The 18,746-nt window shown below is 39.6% G+C and overlaps 1 protein-coding gene across 6 annotated transcripts in view; it reads right to left on the bottom strand.

Annotated features, from left to right (window-relative positions):
- Positions 1-706: 706 nt before the first annotated feature.
- Positions 707-18,746, bottom strand: part of pcdh7b (protocadherin 7b) — a 151,051-nt gene continuing 133,011 nt past the window's right edge. For 2 of the 6 annotated variants that reach the window (XM_011487541.4, XM_078936317.1), the window contains exons 3-4: positions 5,805-5,823; positions 3,285-4,716 (exon numbers count right to left, since the gene is read on the bottom strand). In XM_011487541.4, coding sequence (XP_011485843.1) covers positions 5,807-5,823 — 17 coding nt within the window. In that variant the 3' untranslated portion in view covers positions 3,285-4,716; positions 5,805-5,806. Of the gene's footprint in view, positions 4,717-5,804; positions 5,824-18,746 lie in introns of all 6 variants that reach the window. The other 4 variants (XM_004079819.5, XM_011487539.4, XM_011487540.4 and 1 more) reach the window with 3 other exon arrangements.

The raw sequence follows: 18,746 nt of genomic DNA, 5'->3' as shown, positions 1-18,746 counted from the left end.
ACGCCAACTCTTTTATATTTTGGAATAACCTGGCGCAAGATTTGCAATAAGCCTCTTTTCACTGTAGGTGGCGGACAAGCGCTAGAAAAGAGTAAAAATACAACAGAAGAAGAAGCCGCTGTGTGAAGAACACCACCGGCTGGATGTACATTCATGAGACCATGTATACAAGATCTCGAATGCGTCACACTGTAGCTACTTTTACAATGGAACATCCATGATACTATAGTGCAGGGAAAATTTGTGCAGGTCCAGTGAAATAAACAACTTTTATATCAGATTTTTTTTTTCCTTAGTTCATTGGATTGTAGACTTTTAACTGAAGCCAAAGCACTTTTGACTCGTATCGGTTACATGTCAGTTATAAAAGGTCATCACTAACTATTACTATCACTAAATATTTTTAGTAGGGACCTTTTTATCTTCAAATGAACCAAAGAAAAAGAAATGTACATTTTACATATGTCCTTTTAAAACATAATTAAATGCATTTTTAATGTTCACATTCCTTTGGTTACAGATAAAAAGCACCATGCTTAAATTAACCCAGCATATTAGGTGGCCAGGAGGTTTAAACATAATGAGTCAGGAGAAAATGAATGAATAATATATTATATTAGAATAATATTATATTATTATTCTAATATTAATATTATTTCATTACACAAAATAGCTATAAAAAGAGAGGAAAAGATTCATGAATACATTTTTTTAACCATGTTATATTTTATTTTCTGCAGAGACAAAAATGACAAGCAATTTATTTACACAAACCTGTACAAAAGCAAATTAAATTATGTAAAATATCTCATAAATAGAAGTGGACTTGCGTTCAATACACTGCCAATGTTCAGCTAAGCTGCGTGCATAGTGACTCATATTAAACGATGATAAGTTTGTTCCTCAAATTTCTATATCAACATCCAGGTCGCAGGACAAATAGTAATGGTTAATATTACATATCTCATCACACGTTGTGAATGCTTCACAAATGGGGGGAGAGCGCCTCCAGAACACAAACCCCCAGGCTGGTGTACCTTGTGTTTTCCGACAGCCGGGAAGATCCCCGGAAGCCAGATTTCGGTTGTAACGAATTGCGGATTAGCAAATGGAAAAGGATAGAGTGTGGATTCAACTCAGTGTGTCAAATTTCTGTTTTTAACGCATAAACACGGAGTCGAGGCGCAACGCTCCAGCACTCAAGCTTTCGGATGTATAGAAATTCGTAATAGTGCGAATGTAGGCTACATAACCCTGTGGGTGTGCGTTCTGCTCGGCGCTCTCCTTTACTGACCCCCACCCACCCCCTCCCCTCCCCCGATCGGCATTTTATTTCCACAAACTTTCTACTCTTAAGTGTCTTTCCATATTTTTTTCTTCCCCTTCCAAAATTTTCGTTGTCAGACTTAGAGCTTGTTTCATGCATTAACTTGTTTCTGTTGTCACACATGTACATGAGCAAAAAAGGTTACCAAAATAAAAATAAAAAGGTATACGAAAAAAAATTAAAACGTAAAAAAAAAATGATGTCAGTGTTTTGTTTTGTTTTCCCCAAAAGTAACTTTCCTTGATAATATGAATATTTCTGGCCTAATTGAATCAACAGAACAGCCAATTAGACTCCTACATCTAAAGGTTCACTGACATTTAACTTTCCGGGAAACTAAAATAAAAAACAAAACAAAAAAATCAGTATTCCACTTCTAAAATATGCAAATGTATTTCAGTCCTTAAAATGCCACCCCGTCTACTTTTGTGAGCTTGTCAGTGTAATCATGTATGCACCATCCCATACCCACATTTAACCATACCAATTGGTATAAAAAGGCACAGTTGCATATTAGCATTCACTCTATTTTTTATTTTATTTCGTTTTTATGTTTTTATTTGTGTTTTTTTTCGTCAGAAGCACTCTAAATATACAAAGTGGCACCACAAAGAAAACACGTAGTACATCGTAATGAGCATTTCCACGTTTTTGTTTCTTCGTGGGATTCAAATAAAACAAAAATGTCATTACAAGTTATCTAATCTAATGGTATGAAGCTCGTAAAAAAAATTAGGGGTGTCGTGATATGGGACAATTATTAAATTTGATGTTTAAGTAAAAAGAAAATGAAAAACCGATTTGATGTACTAAGTGTTACTACAGTACATGGCTAATGTTCCAGGTGATGACGAATGCAATCAACAAGATGAGTTTCCATGTTTACAGAGATTTTTTTTTGTCATTTTCTTTTCTTAAATCCTCCTTTTCCGTAGGTGAAGTAAGTTCCCATTAAACGTGCAGTAAAAAGTATTTATTTATGTATACAGCTGATAAGTATAGGAGCACTTTCTTTCAAACAACAAGTAGTACTTACAGGTTATAGATTGCCGGAGTGCCTCAAAAAAGAAGAAGAAAGAAAAAAAAAAGCACATCCGATCAAACTGAAAGGGGTTTTTGCTAACATACAAAAAGTTCAGTTGCATCGAATATTTTTTGATTACAGTTGTGAGATTTTTGTGCCTCTGCAGCTGCAAAGTAAAACAATAACAAAAATAAAAAAAACGTAGACAGGGAGGCACACCATCTCAACATTTAAACGTGTCAAGTGTCTGATCTGAGGATGTAATAGATGTTTTGTTGAGACATCACATTCTTATCATTCAAGGTAAATCGTTCCATAGCGAAATAAAAAAAAGATACTGAGAAAATTGATGTCATTAAAGCAAAGTTCTCCAAGATTTCCTTTGTGTTTGCGTGAAAGGGGTGGGCACAAAAAGAGTGTTTTTTTTATCCTCTTTGCGATGCTTTGGTTTCACTTTGACACCAACCGTCTCAGCTTGTGATGCAAACAGCTCCTTCTCACTCAGATGTTTTGTTTCCTGTTTTTTTTTTTTTTTTGTGTGATTGTTAACAAATGATGATTCTTACATTCATGCCAATGAATGCAACAGCTAAGAGGACTCCAGACTAGCGTCAACCTTGTAGGCTTTGAAAAGGGTGTTGAAGAAAGATGCTCGTCGTCTGCGTGTCGCGGACAGTGTTGCATTTATTGCTCATATCACACACGCTCATAAAAGAAAGGAAAGTAGCTGTAAAACGCTGTCCTTACAGAGGTTTCAGGATCAACTTGCCGTTGCTTACACCTCTTTTAGCTTTTTACGTGTATAAAGTCACTCTGAGCCAACAGTTCAATTGCATCTCCAGAGCTGCAATCTCCAGCCAAACACTGTGCTTCCCCAGGACTTTCAATCAGTAGCAGCATCACTGGCCTCAAATGACTTCATTTGGCGATGTGTGCCTACGTAGTTTTCTTTACTTTTTTTTTTTTTCTCGGTGATCAAAACCAGTTTGGTAAGACAGAACGTCTGGCTAAGGAGTTCCAAAGGGAACCACCCCATACTTTTTTGAAGCTGATGTGTAAGATCTTGTATTACTCAGACGGGGATTTTGGTTTCCAACTCACCAAACAAAAGAAAAACTCAAAAAGCTACGAAAAAGGTAAAAAGACTTAAGGGAACAAGAGTGATGTCACTGTGGTCCAATGGCTGTGTACAAATGAGTGACGGTATGCTCTCCGTTGGTTAGCATCAGTCCTCCGGTGTATCGTAGACGGCAGCTAAAGTGTTGCTTCCGCGAATTCTAGTCAACTAATCTCTATGCGAAAGTATCCATCTCAAAGTGAGGACTATGTACTTAAAGCTCAGTCTTTTCCATGCTTGTGAGACTCACTTCCACCTTTTGCTTTTAGGTTTAAAAGTTGACAGTGGTCGGCGCAAGTCCCGTTGGTTTCTTCAACCATGGGGGCTCTTGGCCGGACTGTTGGACTGTACTTAAATTAAAGGCAAATCCACTGTAAAAACTGTTTACATGTACATTTTATGATCTAAAAAAATGAAAGATGTGGCTTTTGCCTCATTTCAAAGAAGAAGAACGGGGAGAACCTGGCATGCTTCATGTAAAATGAGTTCCTGTACAGATTGACTGTCAGGCAGCAGAATGTGTCCCAAGAGCCCGACGAGCTAGTAAAACAACCTCCACCACCTCTCCTTCTGGTCAGGTGCTGGAGTTATCACTTTATATTATAAAAAAGGTAGGGTGTGATATCCACTTGCATCCTTCATGAAGGGATTCTTGCAAAAGTCTTTGGAGAAACTGTAGTCCTACTTGGTTGGCTAAAGGCTTCTAGAAATGCGACGGTCACGGGTAAGCAGCTATGCTTAATAGTCAGTGGAGATGTGTAAGCCATCTTGCTCACAGGTACACCTCCCGTCGCGTCAGAGTACCACAGGAAGTGGGTTTATACTCTCCGGTAGGTGCAAGGGGGATCTCCTCGGTCGGGTGGCCCAGCACTTCCTCCCCAACTCCCGGCGATCCGTAGGACGGTGAGCCAAAGGCCTCGTAGGAGGAGGAGGAGGAGGCCATTTTCCTATTGAGCAGGTTACAGTTGCGGTCTCCCATCATATGTGCGGCTGTGGGGTCTCCGTTGGCCATGGCGGCCATGGCGAGGGTCTCCTGGCTGCCGGGCTGTTCGGCACTGCTGCTGCCGCTGCTGCCGTTGCCGGTCATGAACGTGGAAAGTTTTGGTTGTTGAGGGTTAGTGGTTGGTTTGGATGGCCGTAGCTCGGGCGATGTGCGCACAGGCATCCAGCAGGAGTCTGAGTGGCCGTACTCGTCACATTCCCGGGTGCACTTGCCAGTCATGGCTACGTCAGGCAGAGGCCGGGAGTCTGGAAAAAACAGGAAAAGAGGAAGTCAGTCACTAAAGTTAGCATCCACCAAATAAATCATTTTTAAGGGTGATCTATCAATGGAGAGGTAAAACTTGCTATCACTCAGTGTTTGTTGTGATATGTGTCATATGACTTGGTTATCACAGTAGATGCGTGAACCTCTCTTTTATCGTTCCATCAACGCATCTGAATGTTAATGGAGAAAATACGAAGCAACAAAAAGTGGCCACAATGGTTAACCGGCACAGATTTCGAAAGGACATTAAAATCTTTTGTGTGTTTTTTTTCAGATCACTGGCAAATACAACATATCTGTTACCAATACAGCTGCATTGTGTTCATGCAGAACCCATACCACATGACAGAAAAAATAGCAAAAGATGACGACAATGAACAGAAGAAAACACCACTATCTACGTCAACAGTCTCCAAAATGATAAAAACAAAAGAAGTGATGTCAATCAGTGTTCAAATAAGGTCATGCTTCATCTGTGCTGAAAGACGGGGGAGGGTGGGAAGGAAGGGCAGCAAATGGAGGCAAGGGGAGGAGGTCAGTTTGTGTACTCTTGAAGGTAGTGCCGTCGATTTTCTTATCTCCGCTGATTGACAGATGGCAATCACGCTCTAGTCTAAGTAGCTTAATAGCTTTGTGTGGCTCAGGCGCTCTGATATCCTCTTAAACCCACTATTAGAGGTCTTAACCAATTACCTAGTGGAGCACTGGACTCAGATTAGCTACGTCTGTTGCTCTATTGCCAAAGAAAATAACAGCAACTATTGTGCTTCATCGGGACAACTGCTGCCAATCCCTACGGTTGGATGTGAAAAAATAATCCAATGACATAACGGGATGGTGAAGGAAGTTAGGAAACAAGGAACCTGCTCTGTTCCTCAAAATGATTGTACAGGACATATGCTAGGAATGCTGTTAGGCGCTATTTTTATTTTTTTAATGGCCTTATACAAATTATGAGAAACCAAAATCAAGCAAGAGCGAGGGTGAGTGGAAATCAAGCCAAGCATGCCTTTGCCCAAGGTTGAAAAAAAAGGAAAAAAGAAAGTGATCAGTTTGGACCATGGCTTACTTTTAATGTTCTTTATCTCCTGTAAAAGAAAAAAAATAAAATAAATCACTCTTCAGGACTTTAACTCTGCATTATTATTATTGAGTTGTATGAGAAGTCTTGAGAAACGCAGACACTGGAAGTGAAAGACATATCGACAACAGCATGAAAAAAAGTGTTGTGCAGAGCAGGCACATGACTGAGAACAACATGCAGCTCAGAAAAGGACAGGAAGAAAAAGACAAGACAGGAAAAAGTAGAATGACAGCTAAGGTCCTGCAACTTTTTTTAATTCTACTTTTTTAAGGTAAAGGAAGTGAATCCTTGTTCTTAAATTTAATTCTAGACAATGTTCATTCAAGAGTGCCATTCATTGATTATGGTTCTGATTGTATTCTCCTTGCCTTTGGTGCAAAAATACTTCAAAGGACTACACGCCATTTTGGCTGTTTGGGGAAACGCCCAAAAAACCCACTAACCGCTACCTTTTAATATTGTTGTTCACCTTTAGGCAAAGGGGTCACCACAGCAAATCAGCTTTCACTGATCTTCACAGTTGGTTTGGCAGAGATTTTTCCTTCAGATGCCATTCCTGACACAACCTTGTATTCTTTTTGGGTAGGGTTGCTACCCTTGTGGCTACATAGTTAGACAGCAGCACAAATGGGCTGGCCCAAGGACCCACACTTGATGAAGCTCATCGCGCCCCTTGGAAAACCCTGGTTTTCTATGCACCAGTCGTACACACAACCAACTGAGCCATCCAGCTGCCTTACCGCTACCGTCCGACTCGCCAATAAATAAGACAAGTAAAATGAAGAAACAGAGAGATGGAACTGCATTTATCGCCCAAGTCACAATTTCCCTTACAGGTGGATATGGGATGTCGATGAAAATTTGCAAACTTGTATGGGGCACATAGGTGGGCCATATGCAATTTTTGCATAATAGACCATTTGGTAGGTCCGCAAAGTGAACATTTGTGACAGGTTGTACAGTGCTAACGAGTACAGTGCTGTGTACAACAGCATCACCCATATGTCATGAGTGCATGTAACTTCCATTGTCCTTACAAATACCCCGCGATACATTTACCACACACACAACATCGTACATTCCATTTTAATGACGTCACTTAACCCTTGTGCTATCTTAGATGACCCCACCCTTACATTAACGTGTTCTCCCTACCATGACAAAGGTGGAAAGATTTCATGTGAAGATCACAAATCATTGAAGAAAAAAGGTTCAGCGCACTGTCTAGTGGGTCTAGATGACCCAACTCCCAACGTTAAAGTGCCTAGGATAGCACAAGGGTTAAAGTGTCCATACTAGCTTCAAGGGAATTGCAAGACACACTTCGTAAGATGCGGACACACCGTCCTACAACCCTCAATGCCAAAAAACATGCAGTCCCCGTACAGGTCAACTAAGGTCAACATAAGACTAAGGCATAACTGATGTGACGAGAATAAGAAGTGTGCCTTTGGATGCCAGCATTGGACTTTGCTTGGCGATCACAGCCATCAACTAGGGTTCCAGGTACAAACTACAACCCCCTTGAGGAGGGCCACCCACAGGATACAGCAGCGACCTCGCCCATTCTTTTTCAGCAAGCTTTTCCAATTGGCTCCCAACTTCCAATCAAATTCAATAGTTACATTTTTAAAAACATAGCCATGGTGGGTAATCAGCCAACATTTGGCAATGCATCTCTCTTAGCCCTGCACAGTTAGACACCAGTGTAGTTAGGCAGGGCTCTGCTTGTTGTGTATGCCGAATGAGAGTTGATTTCTTAGCCATGGTCCATTGACTCTGCAGGCTTGCTAAAATTGAGGAATTTTCCCACTGAGTTAATGAATTTGGCTGCCTTTCCAAAGCAAACAGAAAAAATAGAATCGTTCCCTTTCTCTCTGTTGGGCTGGGTTATCTGTGTGAGTAATTTCAAACCCATCTGTCCTTTTTACCTTTAACTGGGTATAGGCACAGACCTTTTTCTGTCGGTTGACTTGCTTTAGATTGAACTTTTGCAGTCCAAAAAGCTCCAGGTGTTCATGGATGTCCCCTTTTGTCGACAACATAGACCCCTCTCCGATTTAAAAATAAAAAATGCGTTTGCGTCAAAAAAAAAAAAAATTACATAGAGTGAGAGAGAAAAAAAATAGACCTTTGATTGTTTGATGTAGTTACTTTGGAAAAGGGCTCGAAGCTTTGCTTCCATACGCATCATATGCCCCGACAAGACCCAGTTCAGAAATCAGGACATATACAAAGTATCTTCAAAGAAAAATCCCTTTGAGCACACGCAGCACAGTAGCTGACTTTTGTTACATATTCAAAAAATATCCTGCAAACCCACACTACTAACCATAACACAGCACAATACAACTGGGTCACCCTGCCATATTAAAAAAATAATAATAATAAAGAAAGAGAGAGAGAAAAAAAAGCCACACTGAACACTTAGAGCCAAATAAGCAGGCCTCTGCGTCCCGGGTTACATCCCCAGGGCTAAGACCTTGTAATTTGCAGGGCTAGAGTAGCTACACGGTGGCATTGTCTGGGAGCCGCAGACAAGGTCTGCTCTCTCCATCGTTGGAAGACAAAAAGCTTTCAGCGGAGGCTCCTGATGGAAACCGAAAGGGTGGGCAGGGCTGAAGAACGGCGGCTTTTGTTAAGATTTCGTACACTTCCACGCTGATGACTACAGTCAGACATCACCCTTCAGTGCAGCTGTGAGATATTAGTCGTCATCCCCACCCCATGCTGTGCCTATTCAGAGAGTCTTTAGAGTCTATGGAGAGGACTTTGTCTGCATTTGTGCGAGGAAAGCAGCAGAGCGTGGGCATTTGGCTGCACTGGTTAAGCTGTGGCTTTTCTTAGCGGGGTTTAGTCAGCCGCACTTTCAGCAGACTAGCTTACACTAGAGATATTCGAAAAAGAAACAGAAATCAATAAAAGTTCGTTTTGCATACAATCCGATGTGGTGTCTTTAGGATTTGTCGCAGTCGTACGAGAAAAAGAACAAAAGAGGTTTCTGGTTCCTCCAGAGGACATGCATCCTGCTGTGTAAGGGGGGAAGATTTGGAAGTGTTTACCAGTTGTTGTTGACATGTTTCATGTTTAGAAGCCCAGAATGTTTATACAGTATTTGCAAAGTGACGAGGCAGAACTTAACCTGCAACCGTGCTAGACTTCCTCCTAAGCCACTGTATTTGTGTAAGTATTATTTTGCATGGATGTAGATTCTTTCTAATACAATCACTGATGAATGAAAAAAAGGGTGGATGAATGAATTAACGCCCCTGTTCAGGGTCAGATTGACCGGTTTGAATTTTAAAAAGCAAAAAATAAATAAAAACTGAAAAGCATTTTTCTACTTTGATGTTATCAGCATATTAAGTAAAAAGGGTTCATAAACTTTAATTGTAATTCAATAGGGACTGCATATCGGTGAATAGCATGTGTGGGTCTCCTACGGATTCTCTGGTTTCTTCCTGAAATCCAGAAACATGGTTCATAGGCTGATTAGTGAATCTAAATTGCCCTTAGGTCTGCAGGTGTGTGCATATGTGTGGCCCAATGACAGACTGGCGACCTGTTCAGGGTGTACCACGCCCTTGCCCAACACTAGCTGAGTTGGCGCCAGAAAACCCTGTAAACCCAAAAAGAGATTCAGTGGGTTTTTAAGATGGATGGATGGACGGACAGACGGATGGATGGTAATTCAAATAGAAACAAGCATCAACGCTGTTCCTCAAAAACAAACAAAGCAAGAGGGTTAAGGTCAGAAGGAAGGAAGTAATCAATACATAAAAGGGATTGAATGAATGAAAAACCGATTAACCAATGGATGGATGATTGAGTGAATGAAAGAATAAACAAACAAGTCCATGAATGAAAAGATGGATGAATGAATCAATTAGGTAATCAATAAATACATTTATGAGTGAGGTAATAAATGAAAAAAATCAACGAACAAACAAACAAATCAATGAACCGATGGTGGGTGGATGAATGAATGAATGAGTGAGTGAATGATTGAATAAACTGATGACCAAACAAATGGATGGACCAATTAGTGACTAAAAGAAATGAATGCATGAGTGATTGAGTGGACGTAAAAACAAACAAGTAGATGAATAAATAAATAAACAAACAAATGAACAAGATGGATGAATGAATGAATGGATAAATGCATGAACGAACAAAGAAACGAATGGACAGCTGAATGAGTGAGTGAGTGAGTGAGTGAGTGAGTGAGTGAGTGAGTGAGTGAGTGAGTGAGTGAGTGAGTGAGTGAGTGAGTGAGTGAGTGGAAAATAATGGAAGCCAATATAAACCAGTTTTGCACCAGCATCCATTTCTGACTTTAACAGACGCTGCATACAGCTGGATGGCAGAAAGGTGTTATTGCAGGCAGAATTTAAAAATTATATATATATATATATATATATATATATATATATATATATATATATATATATATATATATATATATATATATATATATATATATATATGAACGAATGAAGACAGGAATGCTGTGGGAATCCCATAGATTGACAGAAAGTGAATAAAAGAGACGAAGGGGAGAGTGTGTGGCGAGCACAGCAAGGTCAGGGCATGGGCGAAGGGAAAAGGCAGTATGAGTGAAGAAGACAGCACGGTTGCCTCTGGCCCGTCACATGGCAAAGTCGCTGCTAAAAGAGAGCAGCGAGTGGACAGGAGGGAAGACAGGATGAGAGAAAGGAGAGTTGAGGGCATTACTGAAGACAGGAGAGAGAAGCGGGAAGAGGTAAGGACAGGAGGGGAACAATGAGATGACAAAAAACCGCTTTGATAGCAAAATGTACCGTGGCAGTAAATAGATTTTGGGAACATGTGCTCCCCAGGAACGCACACATTAACTTATCAATCCAAAGCATGTTTAGGCCTTCAAATGATCTTTTCAACAATGGGGCTCTGTGTCCAGGCAGCTGCAAGGGCTGCAAAAACTCTCCTCTAACTCAATCTAATATGCTTCTATCTCATTCCCTGCATTACGGAGGCATAAAAATAAACACTTTAACCTACAAATTCCATTTGCAACCATCCGCGTGATATCAATTTGAAACCAAAAGGGGGGCATCTTCTCCATCAAGACAAGAAATGAAGTTCAACTGTCCTGGGAGTCTGAGTGCATCAATAAGTGTAATCTGGAAATGGGTTTGAAACCTCCGGAAAAGTATTTTGCAAGTAGGGAGGGAGGCCTTAAAGATGATCACATCAACTCACTTTATTTTTATGAAGAGTAAAAACTCTTTTTTTTTTTTTTTTTATTCTGCATTGGTTTTTTAAATTATATTTTCAAAGTTCCGATACTAAAAGTACACAGAAATCTATAATTATTCTCAACATCCAACCATCTGTTCCAGTGATCTGACAAACAGTTTTTTTTAAGAAAAAGAAAAAAGAAAAACTGAGGTTGGTTGTAACGCAAACAAATCATGGGTAATTGCTAACTGCTTCCAAATGCTAACTGTTGTTTTTTTTCCAACTTTTCGGTACGTCCCTTTGGGGGTGCCGCTTTTTCGCAAATTTGGCAGAGATTTTTACTCCAGATGCCTTTCCTGATACCACCCTGTATGTTATCCGGGCTAAAATGCCCATGCTAACTAAAAGAATTAGCATTTGGGAACTTAACTGCCATGTTTTGGTTTTTCTTTCTTCTTCTTTTTTTTAAATATATCTGAAAATGTGTATTCTGGAAAACGTTGTTTCTGACAAAATGCTCAAAAAGAAACGCTAACACTGATAGAACGGTGAGGGCTAACAAGCTAAAAAGCAATCCACAGCAAAAAATCCTACTAAAAAAAAAAAAAACAAAGGGCGACTGTTGCCATAGACATCACTAAAAAGAGCTACATTTCCCTCTGCAATTGCTCTTTCTTATTTCCTCCTTTTTTACTCATTCTCACCTCGAACAGGGTCCTGTTTAATTTGGTGAAATGTGCAGACTAATTACAGTGTGGCAGCGTGTCTCCTTGTGTTTAGCTGTCTCACTTTGCAGGGGTCCCTGTGGTAATGCCTCACAACCGAGAGGTCCTGAGCAGCAAACCCAGATGAGGAGGCAGATCCTCTGCATGAGCACAACTTAAGGAGACTAGGGCAAGAAAAAGAAGGTGATGGAAAAAGGAAAAAACAAACAAACAGAGGAGATAGAATGGCCTAAGAGGAAAAAAAAAATAAGGTGAGGCAGGAAGTGTTTCTGAACTGTAGGAGCAGCGAGACAGAGAATAGGTGCTAAATTATTTACGTGGCAGCGTAGGGTTCAGAGAGAACAATATCCACAGGAAAAGAGTGATATTTGTCTTTCTCTCACAGAGATGTTTGCCAGACAATTAAAGAAAGACAGAAGGGATGCACTGGAGGGGTGACTGCGGATGGAAACCAAAGACATGGGGCGTTGGGACTTTTCACGGCTGAACTCGTGGCAGTAAAAGCATTGATTGATCGCATTTTGTCATCAGTTGGATGTGTTATAAATGGCACACAAGTTAAATGCCCCAGGTCCCTCACTACTCAGTGCACCATGTAGAGTGTTTGCCTATTTTTAGGGCTGTCCAAATCTACAATTCCAAAAATCAGAGGTGCCTGGAAATTTCCCAGATGTCTCTGCAATAAACTAGTGTGTGCCGCTTCTCACTAGATTGGTGAATTTAGACCACAATGCATTTGAACGATAAGTCATTTAAATTCTTTCTAATTAAAATTCATTTCATGTAAACCATCCAACTTTTTTCATCACAAAACACTGGATTCATAAATAGTCTTTGTAAAATGTTTGTATTTATCAGGTTTTTACCTTGACTAATGGCGAACGTCATATTTGGCGTTTAAAAAAATAGTGAGTGTGGGTCCAAATTGCATCAAAATCCAGGGCACCCAATATCGGACAGAAGCGTATATTGTAAACATCTGCCTCATCTTGAAGTTCAAACCCTGCTGCAGAAAGCTATAAAAACTATGAGCGTTAGAGAAGTGGAGAGCCATTCATTCAAATTGCCATTCTAGGGTGACACACTTAAATTTGGGACTATGACGCAATCTCACCTAGACCTACACTATAAATTGAAAATGTACCATCATTGCGCTACCAGCTTTTGCGATACGCATATAGCAAAAGACGGCGTTAAATTACCATTTAAGGTAACCAAAAACCATTTTATGGCAGCTTGAAATATAGCGCCTATATATTTGACCAATTGGATTTGTCCTTTTATCCTATTGACTAAACTCCTTTGTAGTTGCTTCTTGTTTTTTTTTAGTTGTTCATGTATCTCAAATCATGTTTCCGTGTTGATCACTAATTTTGCACACTGTGAGTTTTACGACAACCAACATTTTATGAGAACCATGTTTATTGTTTCTATTGTAGCCTTTAGTAACGTCGCTGTATGTGGACCTATATACCCCAGCCTTGAAAGCTTCTTGAAGTCCTCACTGCCTGACAAGTGCAAGTCAGGGAATCATCTGAAACCCCACAACCACCACCACCCTCCAGAGTTTCAAGATGGACACGGTGAAAAACGTAGAGAAGTGAGAGCAAGCGAGGGGGACGCTTCAGAGCCCTGATCAAGTTTTGTAATGAGCTGTCACCTCCTTTTGCCTCACTTTCCAAGACGCCCGTACCTTTCAGTGGAACGAAAGCAGGACACGTGAAGCTACTCACTCCTTATAGGAGGAATGTCTAGGTTTTATTCAGGCAGGTGATGACACAGCTCCCATTTCAGCATTTCTCTTTTGCCCTGCAGCCTGTTGGCTAACAAGCGATGCAACAACACTCTAAGTTTAGGGTAAGATATGGCTGCCATTGGCTTCTAGCAGATATTCTCTCTGAACCGTGGCCTGCTCCTCAGGTAATTAATTGTCGGTTAATTAACTAGCCAGATTTCATTCTGGCGTCCATCTTTCTGGCCAATTATCAAAAACCAGCTTGCTCTCTCCTGCCCTCTGTGTGTGTCACATTACCCTGGGGTCGCCGTATGACCATTTGAGAAATGATGGGAAGGAGCTGAAGAGCTCATACAGCATCACTGCACGTCTCCCCGCATCCTCATTCATCTAGGCCGTGCTTGGACAGATGGAGCCTTTTAATACAGCTAAGTAGGTGGTTACTGTTTAGTAAAAAAACATTTTCTTCTCTGTCATCCAGGTGTAGAACAGTGCAATTAAGAACAACACATCTTTATACTATCTTTGACCTTAAAACGAAGTCTCATATGTTACTACTTAAAAAACAGACACTACACCCACTTTAAGGATCTGGAAATACCAATTGATGCCATCTAACACCTTAACTTTGGCTCCAGTATTGATATTCTTTAAATTACCATACCTCTTCAAAATTTTATGCAATCAATGGATTATGAATTGGAGAAAAACTGTTCTGCGCTAATATGCAACATCAAGTAGTTTTGATGTTTTATGTTGTTTAGCCCGCCTTTAAATCCAGTGCGTCTCATGGTCCGAAAAATACGATACCACTCTCTCCAGATGTTTTGCTGGTATATAAATCCAACCCAAAAAAGTTGCCCTGTCATTGTTTACCTGATATATCAACATTTAGCATGCTAACGAATTTAGCATATGCTAGCTTGTTGAGTCTGAAATCTCCATCTAATGCTGGTTTCTCACATCACTTCTTCATTATAAAGACTGGAAAGATCCTCTTAGAAGTTTTCTACACACTAAAATGTTTTTTTTTAATGGTTGCTTGTTTTGGCAGGTATACGTGAACCCAGGTCAATGCAGGTGCAGTTTAGTGACAAGTTAATTGCAGGTGGCCTTTTATTTAGCGTTAATTTGCTCAATCAAACCAAATTCACTTGGTTAAATTAAAGCTCCCATATGAGTAACATATTGCTTTAACATATTTTATAATTTTCTTTAAGTCTAGTGCATATTGGTTTATGGAACATACGATAATGATTTGATATTATATCTACCAGCTCTAAGGTTTAGAATCCGGACCACCTTTAAAAACCACCTTACATGCTACAGTTTTCTTCCCTGTAATTTAACCATCTTTGTAAAGCAGCCATTTTAAATCCAATGCGTATACGTTCAGTAAGAGGCAGAAGGATTAAAATTAGCCAATAAAATGGTGTATACATGCAACACTGTTTGCAACTGATAAAACATTATGGCGAGTTTAGCTTATTGTATCCCTGCACACACACACATCCAGGCAAACCTTGCATTTAGCAGGCAGTGTGTGTATGAAGCTTTACGTATCTGAAAGCTTGGGATTCCCAAGCAGGAAGGCAAGCACACAGCGTTAACTGATAACACAGACAGAACACACATGAAGGAGAAGAGTGTGGAAAATGGTAGGGCTTGTTGTTCTACCATGTGTGTGTGTAATGGGTTGATCTCATTTTAGCTTATTTTTATGTACTTTCACATTTATTATTTTTCTAAATTCTCTTGCCTTGCTTATGCATGCACACACTCGCACACACAAACACCCTTCTTTCCCTCGCATTTCTTTGGAAAAGAAGTGTCATTGCTTCTCCCTCCACTGTTAGTCTTATCGCACACACCCAGGCACACTCACACAATAGCCCTTTTTACACCATTAAATGGTTATTTGTCAAAATACAATTTCAATTAAATCCTCCTCAAAATAAAAAAAATAAATAAACGGTAGGCAGTCTGTGGTTTGTGCTTTTCAATCATTGTACAAATGATGGCAAACATCTGAATCCTTGGTTTAAAGTAGGTCTACCTGGAAAGAGGGGTGAGTAATGGAGAACACGGAGTCTTTGTGAGAAACTAACAGCCATAATATATATTTCTTATTTCTTTAGTTGTTTTTACAACTCGAGTAGACACAATCCTCGCAGGAGAAATAGTTGTGGCTAATGCTAAGCAACAAATGGTGAATTTCTTAACGAAATGTAAGAGACTTGCAGCAACTAACGCTAAGCTACAAGTATCATATTTCCCAACATTATGTTGCATTTATGTAGCAGCTAACGCTAAGCTACAACTAGCATATTTTCTAACACTATATTGCATATTGGTAGCAGCTAAGTTTAAGCTACAAGTAGCGTATTTCCCTGAGCTATGTTTTGTTCTGGTAGCAGCTAACATTAGGCTACAAATAGCATATTTTCTAATGCTATCTTAGGTATTGGTAGCAGCTAACTACTAGCTACAAATAGTATATTTCAAAACGCTAAGCTACGTATTGGTAGCAGCTAATGCTAAGCTACAAAGAGCGGATTTCCTACTGCTATCCTATTTATTGGTATTAGCTAACACTAAGCTACAAATACTGTATTTCCTAACGCTATTTACGTTTTTTAGAATTTTGTTTTCAGCACAAGACAAACTTTAGTGACAAGGCTAAAGTCTTCAACTTGTTTATACACAGTATACATAAAAAAGGTAAATATAAAGATTTCAAAATCATCCAAATATCACATCTGTAATGCTAGTAGTATGCCAGTTATAAAAGCGCAATAAAGTTTGTTATTTTGTGAGTCAGCCAAATAACACCTGCAATCTACCATTGTTGCTAGCCCAAGTTGTCAACCTGAGAGTGGAAATTAGCCCTCAGCTCTGGCTGCTTGCACATTCTGGGCCACAGCGAGCTGGGCATGGTGAGTCACAACCTTAATGGAAAGCTAGTGTTGAAAACGTGGAGGGGGTAATTATGTTGACCTAAAGCGACAGGCTTTCAGTTTTTTTCAGCATGTAGGCTCATAAACAGGCAAAGTGAGCTCTACTCTGGGGCAGAAAAGCCAAATTATCTAGAGCCTGCGTTACCCCAGAGGGATTAGTTCTCAGTTTCTTAGCAGGTTCAAAATGAAAAAGAACATGACAGGCTGTTGTATTCTATCAAAGCTTTTTGGGGAAAAAAAGAACTTAAAATACTACTTTTTTATACAGAATTTGGACTGTAACTAGATCTCATGGCAAAATATATACACAAAATGTCCATCCATTTTTACTTTTATGAGTACTTTCAACATCACAGATATACCCGGTATATTTGCCCAAACCAACAACATCACACGCATCCACCACAATACCTACTGATGAATTTGATCTTTATTAGCAAAAAAAAAGAAAGGCATAAATGGTCTACAAAGGTGTAGCGTAAAATTACATGAAGAAAAAAAAGCCAAAGAAGTCAAAAAAGAATTCACTGATATTTTGCTCCAGAGACTGATAGAATACCTACTGGGAAGGTTAAAAAACAAACCGCATCAAGTGGCTGCTCACAGTGCAGCCCCTGATAAAAGTGCTAAAAGGATGTGCCAGTCAGTAAATCGGTTTTCCAACAGCCCTTTAATGTATCCTTGAGTCTGTCCGGGGTGCCTCAGCTGTGTAAAACCTCCCACAGTGATTGAGTGTTCAAAAATGAAAGTAAAGGCTTCAATAACCACATTACGGCCGCATCCGATGGTAGACATCTGTGGAGAGACTTTTAATCAGGGCATTTGCACATTACTTGTATGTAAATAGCTAGCATATTTTTGACAAGAAAAAATGTTTATGTTGTGATCGTTGGGTTTATGTGTTTGTTTGAGATCTCAGTAGTATCAAACAAACTTTCCAGTCAATCTTTATTCAGGCAGAGGCAAAGCGCTATGCATCTTGATAACACCAAGGTGTCCTGGATTATGGGCTATCTCTCAGTTGGACCACAGTGTCTTCACTGTTGGAGCTGATATTGGATTTTCTGATGAAAGGAATCAGTGCACTGTCACTGTTGTTTTTTTTTTTTCCACTCTTTATCTTTGATTAAAGTCAAGGGGGAGATTATGCCACCTTTGGATGCTTGTGCCATTTATGGAACAGGTCTTTAGAAAAGTAGAGGTGGTGTGCATGACCTTGGTGCAAGATCAATTATCTGGACATTTAATATATGTGGGAAATTTTGACCAGGTCTTCAGCAGTCTGTAAGTACAACCAAGATGGTTAATGTATTAGCGCTAACTTTTATCTAGTGAATAGATAGTTGTGCGAAAGAGTTTAGGAAGAAGGGTTCAGCTAATTGAGTGGAAAGCAATCCAGGATGTTATGGAACAAGCTAGTATTGAAAATGGATGGATGGATGGATGGATGGATGGATGGATGGTTTCCAGCTTGGTCCATTGTCTACCAATATACAATAGAGATACAACGATTCAATTTCCCTACAATTTGGTTTAAACCTTCATTTCTGGTTTTATTTCTGTTCGATACAAGATTTGATTATTACGAAATAACAACGAAAAACTAAAAATTCAGAAAAATCATTTTTGTTAATTTGCTATTAAGGAGAAAACAATTAAGAAAACCCTTACGATTATACTAAGCCTGGTCTGATCTAACGAGACAATAAATAATAACTCCTTCTTACACACTTGTTTGACACTTAAGGTAGACATACTGGTATGTTGCATGTATACAACAATTTACTTTCCCCATGATTCAGTTCAAATAAATAACATTTACAGTTTTGAACAATTGTGGCATCCCTAGTGGAAACCAAGAATGAAGCCAGTATAGACTGTATCTAAAAGGAAGTTGGACCATATATGTTTCCTAATATACTCATTTTCCTTGGCTAAAGCTGGACTTAATTGGGTCTTAAACTACTCTCACACCACCCTTAGCAACGAGCATTCAAGGGACCACTTCCTATGAAAAGTTTATATAAATGCAGGCAAATGCAAGTTCCAGGCTTCTGCGTTCAAAACTCTTTTGTTACACATTTTAGCACCATTTTCAACCATTTACATTAGTACATAGACCATTTTTTGAGTTCTATGTAGAAATGCCATTGAACACGTATTGATAGTTAAACCAGGCCAAACCTTGACAAATCAGGGACTTGGATTTAGTAGTGACAAATGGATGGAGTCTCTTTTAAATGACGGAAGTATCAACCATTTGAAAAACAGATTATGAAGGAGAAATTTA

This window comes from Oryzias latipes, chromosome 18, assembly GCF_053564925.1.
Source record: "Oryzias latipes strain Hd-rR chromosome 18, Olatipes_Hd-rR_3.1".
NCBI classification, from domain to species: Eukaryota; Metazoa; Chordata; class Actinopteri; order Beloniformes; family Adrianichthyidae; genus Oryzias; species Oryzias latipes.
The sequence above is the reverse complement of the archived record's forward strand: the minus strand, read 5'-3'. Positions and strand labels throughout refer to the sequence as shown.